Raw genomic sequence first — 26,127 nt, forward strand, 5'->3', positions numbered from 1 at the left:
CACTCACTAGTGAAATTGGTTTCAAAGAATGAGACTAAAACTTTGACTTATTTGGGGGCACATTTACTAAGCTTGAGTGAAGGATTAGAATGAAAAATACTTTGAATTTCAAAGTTTTTTTTGGCTACTTCGACCATCGAATTGGCTACTTTGACCTTCGACTACGACTTCGAATCGAAGGATTCGAACTAAAAATCGTTCGACTATTCGACCATTCGATAGTCTAAGTACTGTCTCTTTAAAAAAAACTTTGACTACCTACTTCGCCACCTAAAACCTACCGAGGACCAATGTTAGCCCTTCCCCATTAGCTTTCTAAGCAATTTCTGATCGAAGGAAAATCATTCGATCGATGGATTAAAATTAAGATTTTTCGATCGAGTAAATGCAGTAAATCCTTTGACTTCGATATTCAAAGTCGAAGGATTTTACTTCGATGGTCGAATATCGAAGGTTATCGAATTAACCCTCGATATTCGCCGTCAAATGAGCATATAATTGGCCAATTCAACAATTCATTTATTAAGCCCAAATGGGCAGATAAGAGCTTCTGACCTTTAGACCTTTAACTAGCACACATAGGTTATAGTGTAACACAACTGCAGACATCATATTTGGGCTAGTCCTTGGCTTGTTTATTTCTTTTCACTGGCCCGTCCATATCTGTATGTGTTGAACAGATATTGATCATTTAAAATATGTCCCAAACATATGATGGTCGATCACTAATTTTGTCTAGAATGTGCAAACATTTGGCAGTGATCACCTTTTGTTTGAGCACCTTAGCAGCATCATGGATATTCCTAAGTACCCTTCTCAATGCTATGCTGTAAACATAGAGGGAAACTCAAGGGGACACAAAGATGCTCCGTCATGCAAATAAAGATGATGCTTGCCAGTCCCGTAGTGGGCCATGCTCCCTCGCAAATAGAAAGCTTGCTTTATAGTTTGTTTCTCTCCTGTTCATCTTCAACTCTATGACTACCACTGTTACTGTAACCACTGCAAGTGTCTGTAAATAATTCTATTAGAGAGGTAGCTATGTCACGGTGAAAATGGAAAGCTGCACAAGAAAAAACTATAAAGAATAAAATGTAGACTGATTGCACATTGTCTTATATTGTCACTATCTACAATATAAAAATAAATCTTAATGGGACTTTCTTGATTTAAGTTAAAGCAAATTGGTATAGGATCTGTAGTACTGTAGATATTAAATATAGAAGTCCCCTAAATAGATAGAACTGGTTGTGTGTCTGTAGAGACATTTGTGCTCTGTGTTTACATACAAAATACAAATCGTGGCAGTCATCCAATACCAACCCACATTACAAATTCAGATCACTTCTGGCCAAACCTCTGTCCACACTAACAGTCAAAAATCTTTGCATACCGGACCTACTGGGGTTTTAATTAACCAAACAGGGCAAAGACAGGGTCATTGAACAGACCCAACTGAATAATTTGTTGGCACTTCAAGGTTTATTACATCCCAATAAGATCAGACTAAATTTTGTCTTGTGTAAAATCTAATGTTATTTCAGTATAATACACAAGAGTCTCGAATAACCTGTAAAATACAGGTATCGAATTCTTTATCCAGAAATCTCTTAATTACAGGAAGGCGATAGACTATAATAAAATCGCACCTTATACTTTAGAGTAACTAAGCTGCATGAATTGATATTGGTGACAAAAAAATCCTATTGGGTTTATTTCATGCTTAAATGATTTTTAGCAGACTTAAGTTGGCCATACATGGGCTGATAAAATCAGACTGTCCGCAGTTTATTGGTCATTGTATGCGGCCCTCCAACGGGCTTCCCCGACAAATATCTGGTTGAAAATCGGGCCAACATCGATCGGGCAGGTTTAAAAATCCTGTTGGATCTGACTGCCTGTATTCCCGGCATTGTGATCTGATTGTATTGTATCAATATCGCTCAATGAGCGATTGTATCAGCCCGATATCGCCCGCTCAAGGTGGACACTCAAGATGGACATTCAAGGTGGACATATCGTCTTCTCATTTGGCGACCTCTCCGCAGATCTGCCCATGTATGGCAACCTTTAAGGTATGGTGATACAAAAAGATCCCTGATCTGGAAAACCCCCAGGTCCCAAGCATGCCAGATAAGATATACTATGACCTAGGTTAAAGGTTAATTAATAGGATAAAGGTTTCTTAATGGTGTCATCACTTATAATTAGTTGCTTAGGGGCCGATTCATCAAGAGTCGAATATCGAGGGTTAATTAACCCTCGATATTCGACTAGGAACTAAAATCCTCCGACTTCGAATATCGAAGTCGAAGGATTTAGCGCAGATAGTACGATCGTACGATCGAAGGATTATTCCTTCGATCGAACGATTAAATCCTTCTAATCGAACGATTCGAAGGATTTAAATCCAACGATCGAAGGAATATCCTTCAATCAAAAAAACTTAGGAAAGCCTATGGGGACCTTCCCCATAGGCTAACATTGACTTCGGTAGCTTTTAGCTGCCGAACTAGGGGGTCAAAGTTTTTTTTAAAGAGACAGTACTTCGACTATCGAATGGTCGAATAGTCGAACGATTTTTACTTCGAATCCTTCGATAGTCGTAGTCGAAGGTCGAAGTAGCCCATTCGATGGTCGAAGTAGCCCAAAAAAACTTCGAAATTCGAAGCTTTTTACCTTCGAATCCTTCACTCGAAGTTAATGAATCGGCCCCTTAGTGTCACATAAAATGATAAAATATGGTGATATCAGAAGTCCCTCTGAAGTTCCATGACCTGTATGGAATTACTTGCCCTTCGAATATCCTTACACTTTAAAATGGGAGAGACACAATATTTGTTTATACATTTTTTTATTATGTTTTAAGTTTTTATCCGTGCCTTAAAAAATAAAATAAGAAGGGCTGATTTTTCATTGATCAAACTGGGGAACTCAGAAAGATTCCTATCAGTTTGGCTTATTGGATGATCGATCAAAACTTTTCTAACGGTTCTGAAAAGTTCTAAATGAGCTGAAACATTTATCAAAGCTGATAACTGAGTCATTTCGGCAGAATGAGAGCCGTCGAACTCCATTAAGTCATCCATCCGAACTGGATAATTATTCTTTTAAACCCTTTTTCAACATATGATTAAAATGAATTGTTAAATAAATGGTTAGATTGGAAATCATTGTTATCTTTTTTTACAAGTGGTATTAATGAAGAATGAATCTTCCCAGCAGTCCTACCAAAAGAATAATAAAAATCAAAGTCTTGAAATTTAAACACATGGCTATTTTATTACATGTATACAGGGATATCGGTTGATCTCTCCATGTTCATGCTTCATGAGAAACAGATTTTTTTTAATGCCCAGCGGGATGCCTCTCGTGCAGGTTAAGCTTACTGAACAATCTGCTCTTATTGCACAACGCTGAGAGAGTAGCGCTTTGTGATAAGCACTTTGCTTTTTCCAGTCAAAATATTTCAATACGCTGCCAAAGGGTTCCTAATTGAAAACATTGATCAGTGCTCAGACAAACGGTGCCTAGCATCCTTTCAGTATCCACTGTGAGTAGCTTGATTTGATTAATTCAATTTCCCAAAACCCATCTGGTAAAACAAGATCCAAAACAAGGAATGCGTATCTGGCATTGTGTTTGTTTCTTTAGGAGAATAAAGAGGGGAAACAAAGGATAATGAACACCTGTAACATGTTACCATCCATTGTTGTGCTACAAAGAACTGTTTACAGATACGCAACGATGTCTCTTAATACATGAAGGAAAGTTTAGTATCGTACGTATCTAATTTCCGTTGCCCCAACACCAATGAGCACATTCCATTGTCAGGCCAGATGTTCTGCACAAAAAACAGCGTTAAAAGCTGACTGATCATGAGCATCATCTCTCCCTCGCTGACCATTTTCATGTCTGCCGGTTATCAGGCTTTTTTCCCAAGTTGTCTGATGGGAAACCATATTTAAAACAATCAAAAATCAATTTTTTCATATTCGTCTTGTATTCAAGATAAAAGATAAAGCCGAAAGGGCCATCTGGACTGAAAAGAATATTTGGCAGCAACGGTCCATCTCTTTAGTTCACTTTAAAAGGAAAAGTTTTCATTACTTAAGGCCAAGGAATTCTGTAGTGTCCTGAGACAGGTCAGGGATATGATTGAGCTTACATTCCTTTCAAATGCTTCTATGATGTATCCAGATGAAAACCCAATAGATTGCATTGATTTGTAAATGTATTTGCAAGGTCTGTACTAGGAGCATTGTGTTTTGAAGAAAAGTGATATATTTAATGAATTATATATGCAATGAAGCAATTGGTAAAGGGCACTACCCCGAAACTGTAGTACCTTTGAGGATTTTCTCGGTAGAGTCGCTCTATAATAAACATTACCCAGTAAGGCAATGGTTGTCACACTTTAGTCAGGACTCTCTTTAGCTCATAGTAAGATTAAAGATAAAGGAACCATTGGGTTTTCAGTCATTCAACCCGAGTCAGTGGCGGAACTACCGCGGGAGCAGGGGGTGTGAGCGGGCCAGGGCCCGCACCCCCTCAGGGCCCCCCGGCAGCGCGCCGTACGGAGGGGGCGGGGCCCGGCTGAGCATCACGCACCAGGGCCCGCCCCCCTCTAGGAACGCTGCTGACCCGAGTTCCAGCTTATCTAGGGCATTAAATAAGGTTTTGCCCCAAGTGTCCTCCTAACTGACCTTCAAGCTGAACTTTTAGGTATATCCAAGAAAGAAAATAGTCATTCTCCACATTCTCCTACCAAAAGCAGCCAAAAATGCCAGTTTGCTTGTCTAAAAAAATAACCCAGTAGCACTGATCTGCTGAAAAGACTGATTACCTTTGTATATAGATCTGTCTCAAACAGCAAGGTAGCTGCAGCCCTCTCAAGTATCTGCTGAAACCAGCATAGGCATCAGCATACTGGACAATCTATATGGACCAACTTCCAAAGTCTAATTGGTTTGGATGCATATGAAAACTGATATTGACTAAATTGCTTGACCATTTGTACTATGTGTGGATTGTCCCAGAACTAAATGCAGCAAGAATACTGTTAGTCTGGAGGACCAACAGTGGTTATACTGTGTGTCATTTCACAAAATGGCAACAGAAGGTCATTTGCTGCAGAATACTATACTATACACTAAGGGGCAGATTCATTAAGGGTCGAATTTCGAAGTTAAAAATACTTCGAAATTCGACCCTCGAATTGAAATCCTTCGACTTCGAATATCGAAGTCGAAGGATTTAGCGCTAATCCTGCGATCGATCGATCGAAGGATTTTTCGTTCGATCGAACGATTAAATCCTTCGAATCGAACGATTCGAACGATTTTAATCCAACGATCGAAGGAAAATCCTTCGATCAAAAAATCACAGGCAAGCCTATGGGGACCTTCCCCATAGGCTAACATTGACTTCGGTAGGTTTTACCTGCCGAAGTAGAGGGTCGAAGTTTTTTTTAAAGGGGAAGTACTTCGACTATCGAATGGTCGAATAGTCGAACGATTTTTCGTTCGATTCGTTCGATTTCGTTCGAATTCGCACGAATTTAACCAATTCGATGGTCGAAGTACCAAAAAAATACTTCGAAATTCGAATTTTTTTCATTCGAATCCTTCACTCGAGCTTCATGAATCGGCCCCCAAGGGGCAGATTCATTAAGGGTCGAATTTCGAAGTTAAAAATACTTCGAAATTCGACCCTCGAATTGAAATCCTTCGACTTCGAATATCGAAGTCGAAGGATTTAGCGCTAATCCTGCGATCGATCGATCGAAGGATTTTTCGTTTGATCGAACGATTAAATCCTTCGAATCGAACGATTCGAACGATTTTAATCCAACGATCGAAGGAAAATCCTTCGATCAAAAAATCACAGGCAAGCCTATGGGGACCTTCCCCATAGGCTAACATTGACTTCGGTAGGTTTTACCTGCCGAAGTAGAGGGTCGAAGTTTTTTTTAAAGGGGAAGTACTTCGACTATCGAATGGTCGAATAGTCGAACGATTTTTCGTTCGATTCGTTCGATTTCGTTCGAATTCGAACTAATTTAACCAATTCGATGGTCGAAGTACCAAAAAAATACTTCGAAATTCGAATTTTTTTCATTCGAATCCTTCACTCGAGCTTCATGAATCGGCCCCCAAGGGTGTAACGGTTGGCACCCTAAACACAGAACCGATGCCAAGCACCCTGGTCTCGGCTTGTGCTTCTGCCTGTAGCATCCGCCTTTGGCTTCGGGAGGAGCCCTCAGCTACTCAGATGCCACCAGGTCTTAATAACGAGAGGTGCAAGACGAGGGGTTCTGGACAGACAAAGGGGCACAACTGTAACCAAAAGTTTCTGGGCAGAGGGTCGTGGTACAAGGCGTTAGACAGAATCGTTGTCAGATCAGGCCGGGTCAAAGCAGGCAGAGAGTAAACGTGGTCAGGCAGGCAAGGGTCAAACCAGGAAGTCAATCAGAGGGTTAAGCAGGATCGGATTCGGTAATCAGGCAAGGGGTCAGGATACAGAATGTAGATTTGTCAAAAGCCAGGCAGGGGTCAAAACAGGTAATCAGAATCAGGTTCAGAAAAGAATAGCAACAGCTAACAGCACCAGGAAACAAGTCCTATAACGGGCAGTGTGGAAATGAAAAATGTACCTTTAAGTACATTTAAATTTCGCGCCATTGCACGCTGCCGTGATAATTAAAGAAGAGGCGCCGCAATCCGTAGAGAACCCACGCTATTGAGGAAGATCAGCGCGGCGGGAGTCCCTGCCGTCCCCCCACTAGACCACCAGGGTGAGTTGTTACAAAGGGACAGATTTATTAAAGAGGACCCGTCACCCAAAAAAAACCATTCCAAATCCTATTTTATCACGTTAGTCAAGCAAAATGAACTTTAATTACACTATATAAATTATTAGAATCTTGTTTCCTTCAGTCTGGGAATCATAATTATAACAAGCAGGCAGCAGCCATTTTCTGGACACTGTTATTAAGGAAAGTTGTATCATCTCAGAATCTTGTTTGTGCACCAGAATGGGGGACCCGATGTCCATTCCCATGCCCTGGCTACACAATTAAATGGCAAAGAGAACGGGGGAATGTGTGGAGAGCAGTGACATCTAGGAAGTGCTGAATGGAAAGTGAAAGTAATTGTCTGCCCCGCCTCTATGCCACTGGCATAGAGGAGGGGCAGACAATATTTGATTGATTTTTAAATGAGCTTACAACAGCTATGAATGCTTTAATAAAAAATAGAAATTGGATTTCATGTTTAATTTGAAAAGGACTTTTATTATACAGATTTTTATGTCTGGGTGACAGGTCCACTTTAAGGGTCGAATTGAAAATTCAAATTCAAATCAAATAAAACCTGCCGAGTTCATGTACAAGTCAATGGGAGATGTCCAGGGACCAATTCGGACATGTTAGTAAGCCTTCCTGACATTCAAGTTGTTTTTGGAGAAAAAACTGTAATCGAGTTTAGTCGATTTCGAGTCATTAAAATTTGTGGGAGTTTACGATATTCGATTTTTTTATTAAATAACCCCCCAATCAAATTTAGAGTAGGTTCGAATTTAATAAAGTTTAAAAAAACTCACCTGAATTCGGAATTCGACCTCTTATAAATGTGCCTCTAGATAAATGGTACAGATGTGATCCAAATACCCTCCTCTATATGCAGTGGGAAGAACGGGGATACTAAATATCGGAATATCTAGGACAGTAAGAGGAACCTGCTTCAGTGCCAATATAACTATTGCCATTAGTTTAAAATTTCTCTATATAAAAATTAACAAAATATTTAGCTTTTAAACATTTCATTTCCTATTGTTTCTCTTTTTGTTAACAGATGTAAATGAATGCGAGAATAGTAATGGCGGATGTGAAGTGCAGTGCTGCAATACGATTGGGAGCTTCTACTGTAAATGTTCTGATGGCCACAGCCTGAAAGAAGATGGGAAGACCTGTCAAGGTAAGAGCTGCACCGCTGGGTATAGTATAGTATAGTATAGTATGGGTATAGTCTGAGTTTATAAAGGGAAATGATGAATTAGTATAATACTCTTATGTCAATCTATTTTACCTCTCTGTAGGGAACTCCATAAACTTTAGTTACAGTATCTGGTTGCCAGGTCTTATATAGCTGGGTTCCCAAACTATTTCTCCTATTTCAGACCCAATAATGCAACATTTTTACTTTTCTTGTGCCACATACAAGAGATTATTCTTGCTGTGACTGATCAAAGAGCCATTTTAAAATGTTCAGTAGAAGACAAAGCGCTCATAAAGGGACTTCTGGGTGGACTTCCTACAGGGTAGTGTTCCCATTAGGAATCTGGTCTCAGAGAAATTGTTTTGATCTGGTCTCAAATATTGTTCCACTGTCATGATTTTTTCTAACAAAAGTTTTTACTGTTTCTTTGACTGATGTACAAAAAAGGAAATCCTGCACTGTGGAATTAAAGTCTGAAACAGCCCTTTATGAAATCCAGATCAGACCAAATCTTTGTGGGGTTTGATATTTTTTATCTTGGATTTCATAAAATGACATTTTTAGACTTTCATTCTGAGGTGCAGGATTTTTGGGCCCATATTGTCACTGGGGCTTCTCTTTCTTCTCAGCTACAAAAGTGTGGAAGACTCCGTCTATACAATAGCTGATATTGACTGTGCCTGCAATTTGACTATCATCTATTATGGAAATTAGAAAATGATTGCTGTTTGTATGATCATTATCCAGCTCCACTTTCCAAACAGTAATGCAGGAGCCTAATTTTGGCCCTTTCTTAAGAGTAAAATATCAGTTCTTTGGTGTCAACATTCCAAATAATGATAGTATCCATATGAAAAACATGAAATTATTGCTGATTTAGCTCCACTTTGGGCACTTTTTTAGGAGTAACAGTTCTTAGGGATCAGGAAACATGAAGAATTAACTGATAGATAAGGCCATGATAATGGGGAGTTTTATTTTTTAATATAGTACACCATATATTCTTTCATGCATTGTCATTATATTGACCAGTTGCGTAAATATTCTACTTCTCTTAAATCCCCAGTGTTTGCAATGGAAAGTTTATGCATATAATTGGATATCATTTTGACCTCCTAGGTAGTGTGCAAATTGCAAGCACCTGTGACTGCCGTAAAGAATATAGTACTGAGATCAGTGCTATCTTTATGAGGAGCGGGGAGGTATGTAGCAATCCCCCTTCAACACCCTAACTGAGATGTGGCCTAGAAAAGCTGCCGACAGACAAAGTTGACAGCTTAATGGTCAGTATATGAGGCCCTCCGTTGGGCTTCTGTGATCGATATCTGGCCTAAAACCGTCCAGACATCGATTGGGCAGGCTTAAAATTCCCGTTGGATAAAGGATGGCATTGGTTAGTTGATGGGTCCTCGATCCCACCACCTGCATTCGTATCCTTGTGATCTAATACTCTGGCTCTAGGGCCCACAATTGGATCAGCCGAATATCGCCCACTTAGAGTGGGCATATCGGTGCAAGATCTGCTCATTTGGCAACCTCTGCAAACGAGTGGATCTGCCCATTCATGGCCACCTTATGGTAGTGGTAGAAGACACACAATGGGTTTTTACCTCAGCTTTGTCTTACTTTGTCCTGTGCACCTTGTGGTAGTTTCTGTATCGGGCAGGTGCACAGCCATTCCCCTGGGCAGAAGTACTATCTGAAACAGCAGTAAGGGACATGCTGTTGTACCTATTAGTACTCTTGCACTTCTACCTGGGGGAAACATACTGTAAATGACCCCTATTGTGTTGTACAGTACAGTTGGGATCAGTAAGCCCCCAAACTGTCTACTATAGATAGACATTATACTATATCCATGTTTGTGAATATCAAATGTATAATTGCTTTCTTGTGGATTGGATTCCTTAGTGACCTAGAGAAGCCTCACACATGGAATCCAGAGTGCATCTACTATTTGCAGTTTTAACAGCAGGCACATTCCAGTCTCCATCTGGTATATTAAAATCTCCCATAACTGTCACCTCACCCATCACCAACATCTTAGTCATTTGCTCTGCTAACAGACCATCTAATTATTTATTTGGCCCTGGGGGCCTATTGATTATTCCTGCTTGAAATAAATCTTTGCCCTGGTTGCAAGTGTTGCCCAGATACTTTTAGATTTACGTACAATGTGCTTCATCTATCTTGTTTTTCAACAAATTCGTGCTGCACAAATCCTTCTTTCCTTCAGTGTCATTTCTAAAGAGGGAACAGTGAATGTACCTGCATCAAATCATGACGTCCTTGGTAACATAAGTCAGTGATGGAAAAAATTCCAAACAATTATAGTATCCTTGTGAAGAAAATAAAACAATTGCTTAAAATCCACATTTTAGAGGTTCCCTCTGGTCCTTGGCATTATATTTACTTAATGGTGATCCAATAGTGCTCTTTTGAGCACATTTGCAATTTACATTCATTTTTTTATTCTGTTCAATTTAATTGATGTTAGCAGTTTTACACAAAGTGATAGCCTTGAGCTGTAGTTCTACTGCTGATCTTCAAGCCTCCAGATTGTTGAGTGATGGATGCAGGTATCATCATTGGATGCTACAATCTAAAACAAAAGCTGATGAGAAGGGAGAGAACTGTGCAGTAAAGCACCTGGAGATACTGCCTGCATGGGTCATTTAACCCTTTGACCGTTGAGTAGTCATGATACTACTGGGTAAAACTGCTAATATCAAGAAAACAATAAAAAGACAAAGAAAGAAAGACAGTAAAAAATAACAATAATTTTGCAAAAATGCTTAGGACACTGCAGACATTTTTACAGGGCTGTAGATCTCTTTAAAGCATATTTTAGCACAGCAAGCTAAATGCAATTTCAAGTGTAATTTCGATCTTGTTATTCACAATGCTGCATTTCCCCCATGAATCCAGTGTAATTGCAGCTGCCGGGGGATAAAAGACTGATGCAGTTGTGGCTAATGCATGCATACCTCCCAACTGGGTACATGGTTCTTTTCCCCCCTTGTTTCTCTAATTTACATATACAAATTAGGGTTCAGATTCAGTTTGGTATTTGGCCAAATCTTTCACAAAGGATTTGGGATTCAGTCGAATCATAAAATAGTTTGGTGCATTACTTTCAATGTGTTTATTATGGGAAAATGAATTATAATAATTACTTGGTCTGGTGACTTCTAGTTCTCTATGTCATACTGAAAATTAATTTAACCCCTTTAATGTATCAATTGTAACATTTGCCCTTTAGTTTGAGCTCAGGGAGCATGCTCAGTAGGCAATGGCTGCTGCTAAACAATGTACTGACCAATTGTTGCGTTGATTCTATAAAGCAGGGTATTTAAACCTCAGCTATGGGGGTGGCATTTTTCTTTTGGTATCCCAAAAGGACAGGAGAGATTTCATTTTTTCAGAATTCCCTTTCCCGAAGCACTTATTTGCTCTGGCACAGTGAAACCAGAAGGAAAGTGGTGCATTTAGCTTAAAATTAAGGTAAGACTCTGCTTTGTAGAAGCTACAGACACAAAATCAATAACATAATATAAAGGCAGCTTTCAAAGAGCTACATAATGGGCTAAATGTTTTCAAGGTTATCCTAACACTTTATTCTACATGGGTACAAATACAAATTGTTTGAGAGTAAAAACAAACTATTATTTAAAAAGCTGTGAAAAAACAGCAATTACAAACTGTTTAAAGGAGAAGGAAAGGTTAAAACTAAGTAAGCTTTATCAGAAAGGTCTATATAAATACACCAGTAATGCTGCTCTGAGTCCTCTGTCAAAAGAAACACAGCTTTTCTTTCCTTCTTTTGTGTATGCATGGGCTTCTGTATCAGACTTCCTGTTTTCAGCATAAACCTCCAGGGCAGGGCTTGAGCATGCTCAGTTTGCTCCTCTCCCCCTCCCTCCTCCCATCCATACTGTAATCTGAGTTCAGAGCTGTAAGTGAGCAGGGAGAGACTCAGGCAGGAACTGATGTCACACCAAGCTTAAATGGCAGCTTCTATCCTAAACAAACAGAGACAGTGTCTAGAGCTGTTTACTCAGGTATAAATATAGCGTTCTAGCTTGCACTATTGTGGCTAATCTGTTGGCAATAAACTGTCTTGGAGCTTTCCTTCTCCTTTAAACAAATAAGTCTTAATTGTTGACTATTTTGCTTTTTTCTCTATAATACTTTGTTTTTTCCATGGGCTACCCACAAATATTTCTTACAATATAAGAGCTGTGGAAAGATGCAAAATCATTTTTATTTAAAGTTTTAAAGTATATGAGTATTTTAGGCAGTAAAAGTGTGAGATGCAGTTCAATCCCACTAAGGACTATTGAGTTTTATAAGAAATATATTCCTCTTCTCCAAAGGTTGCTAGCACACGGGGCTGAAAAGTACTTAAAAGCACACTTTCACCTTCCATTGACTTGGAAAAAACAGAAAATATTTATACTTAAAGGAGAAGGAAAGGAAAAAGGTATGCACTACCTACATCAAAAGTTCTAGTACAGATGCCTTGAATCACATTAGTTTTAGCTCACCTATGTGTGTATAAAAGCATAAAATCATGCATCATGTTCAATCTCGTTCAGTAAAACGTGGCCGCCATCTTAAGAAAGGATTATAGGCTTCCCTTTCCTCTTCTTCACTATTGCGCATGCGAAAAAAAAGCTCCCCCCCTACCCAAGGCGTGTCATAGATGATGTCACACTCACTACTTACAGTGACAATGCTCCGCGCACAGCAAGGGAGGAAAGCTGCTCCCCTGAATCATGCGCAGTAGTAGCTTATTTGATCCAACGCGACTCAAGGCTGAATTGGGCTGCCTGGAGGTCACTTGTTGAAAAATCCCTGACGTCGCTGGAGACTTGTCATACAGGTTTACATATGTTTTAGCTTTCTCATCAGAGCGTTTTTACTACTGCTAGACACCATGGACACAGGATTAACTCTGCTCTGTAAGTGATTAGTCTAACAGACTTGTCATACAGGTTTACATATGTTTTAGCTTTCGTTGTCCTTTAAAGGGGTTATTCACCTTTATATTAGCGTTTAGTATGATGTAGAGAGTGATAGACAGTTTGCATTTGGTTTTCAATTTTTGCTATATGTGTTTTTTTGAGTTATTTAGCTTTTTATTGAGCAGCTATCCAGTTTGCAGTTTCGGCAATATAGTTGCTAGGGTCCCAATTACCCTAACAACCATGCATTGATTTAAATAGGAGAATGAAATTGCTACGGTAACTCAAATGAGCCAGTTTTAACGCAAAGCAGAGAGAGAGTTATGTTTTGGTCCTCAACGCCATAGGTTCCCCAGTTTGCAAAATGACCACAAAAACCATATGACAATATTTTTTTAGTCCTTTAAGGGGGTCAGGCCCTTGTTACAAGGCCAGCAAAGCTCAAGTGCCGTTGGATTGGGAGGGTTGGTTGGAGATGTGAGCCAGGGTTTCTGTGCTCTGAAATTGAGTGTAGAAAGTACAAAAAAATAGCAGATTGTAGCTTTTTTTTTGCACACTGTGTGGTTCATTGTAATTGCATTTAAAGCAATACCTGGTAGGTCTCAGCTTACACAAACCTGATTTACATAATTGAGTTGCCCTAGGTTGGGGCCCTGTCCTCTCCATGGTGCCCAGGGCTCCTTTATGTCTAAATCTATGCCTGGTCGGAACTGTGATTAAATAGTGTAAATAACTGTTACAAATACAAGCACATTCTAACTGCATTTGACATTTGAATATGCCTACCACACACTTAAAACATTGTTTTCGTCTGATTAAACAGTTTCCGGTAAAATCTAGTGCATATACATGGTGTAAGGATGTAATTAGGGCCTTAGACTGTGAGCTCTGCTGGTGCAGAGACCAATGTAAACAATAAATGATCTCTGTAAAGTGCTGCAGAGCACACCAGTTCTATATAAACAAAAAGAATAATAATTATAACTAGTAGATCAATATATAATATAAAATAAAATATATAAAATCCAGCAATTTCACCTTGAGACTGTATTTTTCTTTTTCATACCATGGACAATATATTTAATGAACAAATAAAATGTCAACTAGTAGAAAATCCCATGGCATTTCAAAGGTCGATTTAATACGCGGCTTCCCTTTATTCAGTAATGTATTTACTAACCAGCTTTAGAATTCGGTGCAGCATTGTACAAGACCAGACATAATATCCTATTATGTCTCAGATGAAACATGTTGGAACATTTGGGAGTGATGCACCTTGGCGTTGTTTTGAAACCTTTTAATTCCTGTCATTTCTGCAGTAAGACCCGAACGTGTTTCCAGGCGTTCTCACCAACATTCTAACCTTCTTTGTGTGCATCTCCCTATGCCCTATGCAAACAGCAGCAGGGAGGGAAATTTATAGATAGAGAATGAAGCTTGGAACAAGCTGGGGACTGTAAAAAGTTGCACTTGCTAATAAATCTGTCACCCATGTACTTAGTATTTTAAACCTGCTTTTCACTAGATTATGCGGAAAGGTATTCTGTGCTAAAGCATCTTACTGATATTTATCTGTACATGTTTGGTATGTCACTGGGAATTTTGTCTTCCACAAAGAATTATGGCTTCAGATTCACAATCAGCTATTATGTTTACTGCAGTGCTGGTAAGTGGAGTCGTTCCAGAGAGACACTGTAGATGTATACAAATATAGTTATCCTTGAGCTCTGTTCCGTTTAATACATGCCGTGCAATCGTCTTGTCTTGTTGCAATTTAAAAGATATATTGATCAAAATGATAAACAAGGTATTTAGTTAATAATGATAAAGCATATGCGGCTAGGCAGAAAAAGTATTGCCATGTGTTTTGTTATGTGGTTACAGGGCAAAATGGGGTTGGCAATGTATGTATGTATGTATGTATATTTTTATTTGTAAAGCACTCCTTGAGGGCAAAGCACTGTACAGCAAAACAATAAATTAGTAGTAACAAACAAGGGGTCATTGGAATAAAAAGTAACAATAAGTGCATTAGGAATACAATTCACATAAATATAAAAAATATAATTACAATACAGATTAAGTGCTCAATGTCAAGGAAACAAAAGGCTAGAGGACCCTACCCCGTAGGGCTTACAGTCTAAATGGGAGGGTAACATACAGACACAAATCAGAGGGGGGTATTAAGGTGCTGTGGGTTACAGTTTGTTACACTGTTATATAAGTGCCAGTTCCCAGTTCAGGTGTTATCCAGGTGCTCCCAGAGGTAGTCTTTGAGTTTTGTTTTAAAAACATTGAAGGAGGATTCTCTCCTGAGAGATTCAGGAATGGCATTCCAAATATAAGGAGCCGCAAGAGAGAAGGGTTTGATACGGAAACAGCAGTAGTAGTGGGGGGTACAACCAAGCGGTTGCTCTGAGAGGAGTGGAGGTTTCGGGCAGGAACATATAGAGAGACAAGAGATGAGATGTAGTTAGGTGCAGAGGAATGAAGGGCTTTGTAGATTATGAGGAGGAGTTTATAAGTTTTCCTTTGTTTTATAGGAAGCCATGATAAGTGACTTCAGCAGCGGAGGGGCCTGTACCCTTTTGGATGAGAGGAGGATAATTCTTGCAGCAGTGTTTAATACAGACTGTAGAGGGGAGAGATGGCAGTTAGGGAGGCCAGTTAGTAAAAGGTTACAGTAATCTAGTCTGGATAAGATGAGAGCATGCATGAGCGTCTTGGATGTATCAGGTGAAAGGAAGGGACAGATTTTGGCAATATTGCTTAAGAAAAAGTGACAAGTTTTGACAGTGGTGTTAATATGATCAGAGAAGGAGAGAGAGGAGTCAAAGATTACCCCCAGACAGCGAGCTGAGTTCACAGGATTAATGAGCATGCCATCACTAGAGATAGTAAATAGGGGAGTAGGACCAGGCTTAGGTGGAAAGATGTTCACCCAACGTGAGAAATTTAGCAGTAAGAATGATTAAAAATCCTCTCTGCAGGGCTGTATGGGGCACAAACTTACACTATAACCCAGAAAAATGGATTTTGTATGTTAATTGCATGCTCCTATTTAATTATATGACTTGCATATAACCCCGTTTTTAAAAAAGTTAGGACAGTGGAGCTCATTTATAAACAATGGGAAAATTTGCCCATGGACAGTAACCTGTAGCAACCAATCAGTGATTGGCTTTTCTCAGCCAGCTGCTGGTTTAATGAATGCAAGTATTTGATTGGCTGCCATGGGTTACTGCCCATGGGCTAATTTGCCCAGAGTTTATAAATAAACCCACTGTGTCAATAAACAGAGAATGAAATGATTTGGAAATCATTTAAACTTTCTACTCTGTTAAAAATAGTACAAAAACAACACAACAAAGATTGAAACCAAGAATTAGAATTTCATACCAAAAACACATTTCAAATAGGTTGGGACAGGGGCAAAACAAGTCTGGAAAATGAATGTAATGTAAGATGCTAAAATAATGCTAATGTTTAATGCTAAAAACACCTGAAGGAACATGTCAACAATGGGCAACAGGTCAGTAACATGATATAATAATGATAAAAATAGCGGATCCCAGAAAGGCGGAATCTCTCAGAAGATAAGAAACACAGTATGGACAAATAGTGCAACAATTTAAAAATAGCATCCTCAACAAAAAAAATTGGGGATTTCATTAACAGAACATGTTGCTTGCGAGACACTGGTTTGGGATCACTGCCTTATGATAATGTCATTTTCATAAGGATGCCCTGAATATGCTTCTTTAAACAGATTTTTACTGAGTCTCCAAGTTGTGGCAGGGAGTTCTAGAGTCAGGCAAAAGTCATGCTCTCAGGAATTGGATGAAGTGATGAGTGGAGAGCTGAGGGGAAGGTCAGAAGCAGAACGTAGCATTGAAAGAGTGGATTTTAAGACCAGAGCTGAGATATAGGGAGGGGATTCAACTAAAGTTGTGGAAGAAGTTATGGAAGACACTTTCCATAGACTTCTCTGGTAGGACGTCCGGTTTCATGCGGTGATGTTCAACTTTCAATTTTTTTTTTTTAAATAAATCTTTACAAACCGCAGTAATCACAATAGTTGATAACTCTCCCTCTAAATCTCATGCTTTGACTTAATGCGGTTGTGGCTTTGCTGATAAAATATTTTATTTACAAAAGTAGGAGCAAAGTTGGGCACAAATGCCATGTGTTTTACTCTTTACACCTTGCCCAGCTGCAATTTAATTTAGATGTTGCCAAAATATGTCACTCTTTCTGAATGCTGTACTGCCTGTGATAAGCAGCACTACCTATAAGAGGGATGGGAGGTGGGTGCCACAGAGCACACATTTTTATCGGGCATTATAATAAGTTATAGTGAACTAGCCCTTAACCAAGGGTGTGCAGCTGCCCCGCAAATAACAAGTACACACCCCTAGTACAGAGAGTACCAAATGTAATCAAATAAATCAGATTTTTTAAATTGTTCTTTTTTTCTGTAACAATAAAACAGTAGCTTGTACTTGATTCCAACTAAAGGTGGCCATACACGGGCCGATAAAAGCTGCCGGGAGACCGAGTCGGCAGCTTATTGGCCCGTGTATGGGGCCCCCCGACGGGCTTCCCCGATCGAGATCTGGCCGAAAATCGGGCAGATCTCGATCGGATGGGACAAAAAATCCTGTTGGATCGCGGCCGCATCTGTTCGTTGATGCGGTCCCGCGATCCGACCGCCCGTTCCCATTCGTTAGGATCCGATTGTTCGGATCAGCCCGATATTGCCCACGATATTGCACGAGTCGATCTCTCAGTGTATCGCCACCTTAAGATATAATTAATCCTTATTGGAAGTATTGGAAAACAATGTTATTGGGTTAATTAAGGGGGTTACTTAATAAAATCTGAATTTTGAAATCATTCATTATAAACCTTGAATTTTAAGAGGAAAAAAAACCTCAAATTTTTCAAGATTTATTATACTCCGATGCTGCAAAAAGACTGAATCCGAAAATCCGCCTGTATCAAGTCAAGTCAATCGGAGAGGCACCTATATCAATTTTAGGGTTTTTGTGGTCTGCGCTGGGATTAGCCTGAAAAACTGACTTTTTTAGGGTTTTTGGGCAAAAACTCGAAAAATGTGAGCGATTTAGGAAAAAACCCAATAAATTTGAACGATTTATAGAGTTTTCCCACAATCTGATTAAATCAAGTTATTTTATTAATAAATAAGCTAAAATCGGGCATGGGAGTTTGGTCATGATTTTTTTTAATAAAATATGAGAAAAATTCAGATTTTAGTAATTAACCCTCTTAATGTTTATAAGATTTTTGAGTAGGCCATGTATGGAGATCCAAATTACAGATAGAACCCTCAACTGGAAAACTCCAGGTCCCGAGCATTCTGTATAATAGGTCCCATACCTGTACAAAGATGAATATTTGTTACAAGGTTTAGGATAAGGTGACTTCATATCAGACACTAATTAGGTATGTCAGTTCCAAATGTCACACTTAGAAAAGAATGCAGCATAGGGGCTTGGCCAAGAAGAACAGGAATGTGGACATCTTTGTGGTCCAAAATGTTTGAACTTTGAGATATGGTTAAAACAATGCGTTCTAATTAAAAAATGAATTTCAATGAATTCCATTCATCATCTTTCTTGATTCTAGAGAACATGCCTAAGCTGTTTTTTCTGTTGGTTTTATAGTTGTCTGGCATTTTTCATTTTTAACTTGGCATGTTATGATCTTATTCCGAGATCCGTGATCAAGATGATATAAATGTCTGTGCAATTATGTCAGCGTTCCCTTTGTAGGAACTAGCAGCTGTGTGTGGTTGTCTGAAGCAGCACAGGATCCATTCTTGTGGTCGGAGGCAGATTAGCAAGTCATTTCATGTTTTGGGAAAGTTTTGTTAAAGTCCAGAAATAGAATCCACGTTCTGTTCTGTAATCTCTGACCAAAAAAAAAGGAAACATTAATAGATTGTTTGCATATTTTCTTCTCTCCCCTGTTCACATATTTTCTTAGGAGGACATTAATCCTATCTCATTCTCATATAGATGGATGTTTTATGCTTGTGTTGTGCAAAAGATACTCATAAATGATCCCATGTGTGCTTATTTGTGAAAACATATTTTAAGTATGAAACTGTGTTTTAAATGCTCTTACTATGCAGAGTGCATGATAGTATGCAAAAGTTACAGGGCTCCCCACAAAAAATACAAACATAAATCTGCTCCTTATTAAGGCCTATGGCACAAGGGGCAGATTTGGAGCATTTAGTCTCTCACATATTCATTTGCCAGCTATCCCACTTCTTAGCCTGAAAATTCTATATAAAGTAGGTTGAAAAGCAACAATATCTCCACATTCTGGCATTTTATTTTTTTACTCATTAGGGGTTGCTTTCATTCAATTTAGAACCATAGTAGACTATACACTCGAAACCTGCCTTTTGGAAGAAGGAAGAAAGAAGACAAACGCTGAATGGCAACTGCTAAAATGAGGCTGGCACAATAGGGTAAGGGCACACTTGGTGATTCGGGGAGATTTAGTCACCTGGCGACTAATTGCCTCTTCTTTGGGGCGAACTCCTTCCCCCTGCGCCGGCTATAATGAAAAGTCGCCTGCGGCATGGCACACGTAGCGCTTCTGAAGTCGCCCGAAGTTGCCTCACAAGGAAACTTCGGGTGACTTTGGAATACGAAGCGCCGCGTGTGCCACAGGCGACTTTTCATTATAGCTGGTGCAAGACAGGGGGAAGGAGTTCGGGGAGATGAGTCACCCCAAAGAAGAGGCGATTAGTCGCCAGGCGACTAAATCTCCACGAATCGCCAGGTGTGCCCTTACCCTAAGCGATGGCAGAATGGCAAATCTAATAATACACTAGGAAAAACAGCAGACAGTGGCAAATTGGAGAAAGAGAGACATGATGGAGGAAGAAAACGGAACATGGTGGGACAGACAGATACAGTGGACTAAATACATATACTACTCATTTACCCCTAAAATGATTACCTTTTTCTCTGTAATAATAAAACAGTACCTTGTACTGATCCCAACTAAGATATAATTAATCCTTATTTGAAGCAAAACAATTCTATTCAATTTATTTAATGTTTACATGATTTTCTAGTAGACTTTAGGTATGAAGATACAAATTACAGAAAGATCCATTATCCGGAAAACTCTGGGTCCCGAGAATTCTGGATATCTGTATGGTGGAATCGGCTGTACCTCTTCTTTTGCCGTAACTGTTCTTATATGTTAGCTGTGGACCAGGGGATTTGTTATACTGCACTGCCACACTGATTACATCCATGAAATAGAACAAACCAATGTATATATAAGTGTCATCTACATTACTCTGGAAAATCCTTGCACATAAATTCTGCTATTGAAAGGGATCGGAGGACTATGCACAAGATATGGAAGAGAAAAGTAACAAATAGGATTAGTTCTAAGTAAACATTACCAGGTCATCGGACAGAACAGGAAACTTCTAATAAATGCATATTGCTGGGCTGCCCTTATTTCACATGATCCGGTAACCTTATTCCAAAGAGGTGAGAGGGCTCTGAAACTTGCAAGGCTGGGGAATTTATACAATCTCCAAAACTAATAAACTCATTTAGGAAACAGATTTATTAAACATCCATGGAAGGTTGAGGGGGTTTTTTTAATCCTGTGTAATGAAACAGAGGTTTAGCTGAAATAGCAGGGTCACATTCTCAGGGATGTATTAGAAGCCGATCCAGTTCACTTTCAGCGACTCATCCTTTCCCCTATACATCAGAGATTACAGTCTGTTTCTGTTTGGAACATTGACCCTGTTTCTGCGCTACCTCGTACACATGTTTGCTATTTGGGAATGAGTTTACGTTACGGTGAACTGTAGTGGTTTGCAACGAAGAAATGGTTGAGAAAATATTTGTCATTTTTTAATGAAATAATAAACATGACTGTTCATATATGCGTCTTAAATAGATTGAGCCTTTGTGCTTGTATCTATGGAAACTGTATCAGCCAATGCAAGCAATATGGCAGTCCCAGCTTGGGTTTAAATTTAGGCGTCATGTGCAATCAAATATGCCCTCATATAAAAGAGGCTTTAAATAAAACTGAGATAAACTCTAACTATTTCAGTGCCTGCCTCTCACTTTCTCCCCCTCCATATTGGGGTCATTTCAAGCAAGTTTTACCAAATTTTATGGAACAATGGCCCCCCTGAGAAATAAGAGCTCTCTATCTTGCATAGGAGTCAAGCGGACGGTGGGTTGAGCCTCCCAGACTGTACTTGATACCATAAGGCATCTATGCTGAACAGGCTTGTTGACTGGTCTCAATGACTTCATAACAAAGCATGGATTGAAATCGAGCAACAATCTACATGCACCCAAATGATTCACCTACCGTGGATAGATAGAATACATAGGAGAATTTTACATAATACTCATCCTACGTTGAATTACAACTTAAAGATTTGGGACACGGTCAAGGGAAATTGGAAACTCACAAAATATCCCTCTCCTCTTATGCCCACCACCAATAACCCTGCCTTCCATCCAGCACTTTATACGGCCATCTTTAGGGAGTGGCCAGTTGATGACCATTTACAGATGAAGCCACTTGGATTTGTGAGATAAATGCGTCATGACTCATGGTTAATTGAAGAAACTGCGTTATCTAAAGTCATCTTAACTCATTTAATGCATTTAACCTTTCCATTAGCATACCAAAGCACCATTGTGAACAATGGTGAATGCCTTAATTAGATGGGATGTTGTGACGCAGTTTTCTGTGTTAAATGAGATAAATGGGATATCTGTGTTTAGTTATTCTGTGTCAAACAGACAAACCAAAGTGGCTGCATCTGTACAATGCACGCACTTGATGACACAGGGCTAGACCCAATAACCCAGAATTTCAATCTTGCCAGAGTAGACATTATTTTACATGCCTAGGAGTGGACATTTGGCTAGGGAGAAATCTTACCCAATTTCAACTCTCATGTGAGCCTATTCAGTCACCGAAACGTACAATCTCGATCTTGTACAAACTCTTAGTTCCATACAGGGACAGTAAGCACCTGCTATATACAAGGTCCTTATCACATAATTTCCCCACACATTTTCACCTTATCAAATCTGGCCCTCGTTGCAAAAAGTTTGGACACCCCTGCAGTAAATTATAAAAGTTCAGAATGCTCCTGGATCACTGAGCTGATGAAACACTAGCGACAGAAACTTTAAACCTTAATTTTGGGAAAACGGTAAAAAATTAAAGATAGAAAGCAAATGAAAAAAGTCTTTATTTCTGGTGAACAATCTGAAAACAACTGAACTGAAAAAAGTGATTGGAAGGTGAATAACCCCTTTAATATTTATTCCAGCATGTTGCTTAATAGAAGAATCAGAAATAGGTGGTGGCTGTGTAGGGTGCTGTGGGACAAGGGCACTGACTAGCAGGGGGGTGGTGGTTGGGGTGATGGTCAGGCATTGGGCCGTGGGTACCAGTACTGGACAACTTGAGTGGGAATTGCTTTAGAGGAAAACCATCTCCATAATCAACTGAAGAAGCAGACAATGAAAGAGAAGCAGGGGCTGCAAATTCACCTTCCTTAGAGCAGCTGCAGTTCTACTGAGAGGCATGCTGGGTAATAAAAGGGGGACGGCACTGGATACATTACTGGTACAGACATTTAAATAAAGAAAATGTTATGGCTGTGTCTGCTCAAACCCAGCACTGTACATACAAGTGAGTTTGTATCTGCATATAACAGGCTTACTGGTTTATTACAATTATCATTTATACTATTATTATTTTATATATTATAATATATATATATACACACACATATATATATATATATACACACATATATATATATATACTAATAGATTGTAAGGTTGATACATTTATCCATGCTTCCTGGTTGCTTATGACACTCTTTTCTGTAGCTTCCATCTTGTATAAGAAACAAAACCCAAATGTCTAGCTGGGGAGTAAATTTTTGGATTGATCTGGAAACACCTGAAAGAAATTTGCTACTAAACAATGGCTCATGTCAGACAGCGTGGGCTGCTAGACAGGTCCTTTCTCCACCCCGAGAGCATGATGTGCACACAGGCAGGCAGCTGGCACAATAATGCATGTACTGAATGAAAATGAAAAATTACTTTTAATTAACCTGTGTCCTTCTTCTTTTATCTTCTCTAGCCAGTGGCTGAACAATGGCTTTCTTTTATGGAAAATTCTTTATTTTACAATACCTGTTAAGGCAGCCATACATGGACCAATCGCCTAAGCTCTCCAATTTATAGGCCCACTGCCAAACAGACAGAAAGCATAAAAGGGGCCACACACAGATACTAAATCAGTTACACTGCAGTAGGTCAGTGTTTTCCAGACTCTGGTACAACTCCCCCCCCCATGGGGTCCTAATACAGAGGTAATGGGGTGGAACCTGAAAGCCACATAGGGTAAGATTTTGGGAGAATGTCTATTTGCTCTCCTACATAACCCAGCTTGAAGGTGAATTAGAGTGGGATTTGGGATGAACACCTATTTGCTGTAACTAAGACTGAATAACTGTAATTGATGTAATGGTCTTTCCTATATCCATTACCTAGTTATGAACTACTGGGGGCCCAAGCAAGAGGGGCATGAAAATAAAAAGTCTGGCACCAATTGAAGTAGGTGATCATACCCAGGACAACATACCTAAAAACTGATCTAACTAAACCCCATCTAAACCTAGATCTAACTAAGGGCTCTAACTAAACCTAGTTCTATTTGTCTGCTTCTGAGGCTGCTTCATTGGGAGTTCTCATTTTCTCCAGCAGCTGTGTGTTTTTCTCTTTTTTTATATTGTGCCTGAGCCACTGCTTTAGCATGATAAATCCCACATCTTACCTTTAAATGACTGTAGGCAGTTAAACACAATGGTGGGCTATGCTCTCAGGGTACGCTCATTAACCGCTGCAAAAGAATGTGTGTTTATTCGCGTGCCATCCAAGGCTTCCACCTCCCAGACTTCGGAGAAATTGCTCCCTGTGACTAAGTAATGCCTGTCATTGCATGTGAACTTGTTCTGCATACCAGATAATGGCATGTTCTCGTGTTCATCGCAGGCATGCCTCACTTGCCAGATGTGAAGCGTGATCCCGGCGCATCATGATATTACGCCTCAAATCTGCTGCGACACCCCATGCTTTGCTCTGGGCATTAGCTATGTCACACACATTCCTCACATTCTTTCCATTATCTGCATCCTCATCACACTGCTCTGTTTGCATTTACTACACTTAAAGGAACAGTTCAGTATAAAAATAAAAACTGCGTAAATAAATAGCCTGTGCAAAATAAAAAGTGGTTTCTAATATAGTTAGTTAATATAGGGACATAACTGTTCAGTAAGTTTGCAATTGATCCTCAGTATTCAGCTCAGATTCAAAAGCAACAGATATGACTCATGTGCCCCCCCCTCAAGTCTCTGATTGGTTACTGCCTGGTAACCAATCAGTGGAAACCAAGAGAGCTGAAAAGCAGGAAGTACCGTATATACTAGAGTATAAGCCGTCCCGAATATAAGCCGAGGTACCTAATTTTACCTCCAAAAACTGGGAAAGCTTATTGACTCGAGTATAAGCCGAGGGTGAGAAATGCAGCAGCTTCTGGTAAGTTTCAATCTCATTTTTGGATGACTATTCTTAGGCGCCGGCTACTATTCTAAGCGCCGGTGAATATTCTTAGGTGCTGGCGAATATTCTAAGGCGCCGGCGAATATTCTTAGGCGCCGGCTACTATTCTAAGGCGCCGGCGAATATTCTTAGGCGCCGGCGATCGTTTTTGCGCTTGACCCGAGTATAAGCCGAGATAGAGTTTTTCAGCATATTTTGGGGGCTGAAAAACTCGGCTTATACTCGAGTATATACGGTAGTGTTCTGGCTATTATGTTCACATCCAGTCACTCCAGCCTTTATACATTACATTTTTGGCTAATTAACTATATTAAAAACATTTTTATTTTGCACAGACTGTCTATTTACCCCATTTTATTTTTTACACTGAACAATTCCTTTAACCCTGGGACAGAGTGGCCCCTGCCAGGAGAGGGACAGCAATGCTGATGGATGGAAAGAATAGATAGCAATCCTGCTAGATCATTACTGCTTTTATTTGTATTGGAACACTTTTTTTTCTTCTTAAAAGTGTTTGTTTTTTCCTGGATGCAGGTAGTTATATTATCTGTATTTGTAGAAGCCACCACTCAGTAGTGGTTTCTTTGCTGTTAATGCATAAGGGTATTAATGCCCTTAAAAAGACTAGAAAAGTTAAGTCTTTGCTTAAAGAACCAGTAACAGAAACGAAAGTGGTTTTGTATACATTGAGATATACAGTAGTGCACTGTTACTCTTGTTGCTCTAAAATTCTTAAAATTGTGTAGTTGCTTTATAAACCCTAAGGGCTTAGTCACAAAATGACATTTTGACAGCCACAAGCCTTTCTGCAACAACTACTGCAGGCAAAATGCCCTTGGTCACTGCGTCTCATCAAAATCTGAATGCTGTGCCTATGCCAGACAGACACTGGTGGTGTAGTACTACTGTGTTTTAAATACATAAGTGCCTTAGCCCTAACGTCCCAAGTATATAAATCAGCTCTTTTGTAGAATACACTTGATATAACAGATAAGTATTTTAGGGTATTAAACTGGCTTAAATACACATCTATATGATGCACTTTCTTTTTATACAAAATAAAGCTAACTGTAGTGTATACACAGATTGTATTTATATACTGTGTTCATATATATATATATATATATATATATATATATATATATATATATATATATATATATATATATATATATATATATATATATATATATATATATATATTGTCAGGGATTAGGTAGCTGGGATCAGCTTTTTTTTAAACCAGCCCACAGCACAGTGGTGTAGTTTCTTTTCAGCAGTTTATTTTCACTTGCAGCAAATAAACAACAAGCCCACTCTATGGGCTTCTAACTAACACAGGTCAGTTGTCCAAATTAACCAGGAGTAGGCCTACCACCTATCTCCCCAAAAATATATTAAGAAAACAAAGTCCCAAATCTTGTGGTGATTTCAAGTCTCTCAAGGAGCTCACACAGACAGCTTTTCTGTGTCTTTTCC

At 39.3% G+C, this 26,127-nt stretch overlaps 1 protein-coding gene across 1 annotated transcript in view; it reads left to right on the forward strand.

The window, feature by feature from the left end:
* Window positions 1-26,127, forward strand: part of megf6.L (multiple EGF-like-domains 6 L homeolog) — a 283,490-nt gene that overhangs the window by 153,212 nt on the left and 104,151 nt on the right. Inside the window, exon 5 of the mRNA XM_018226155.2 lies at window positions 7,854-7,976. Within this exon, the coding sequence (XP_018081644.1) occupies window positions 7,854-7,976 (123 nt within the window). The remainder of the gene's footprint in view (window positions 1-7,853; window positions 7,977-26,127) is intronic.

This window comes from Xenopus laevis, chromosome 7L, assembly GCF_017654675.1.
Source record: "Xenopus laevis strain J_2021 chromosome 7L, Xenopus_laevis_v10.1, whole genome shotgun sequence".
In the NCBI taxonomy this organism is placed as follows: Eukaryota; Metazoa; Chordata; class Amphibia; order Anura; family Pipidae; genus Xenopus; species Xenopus laevis.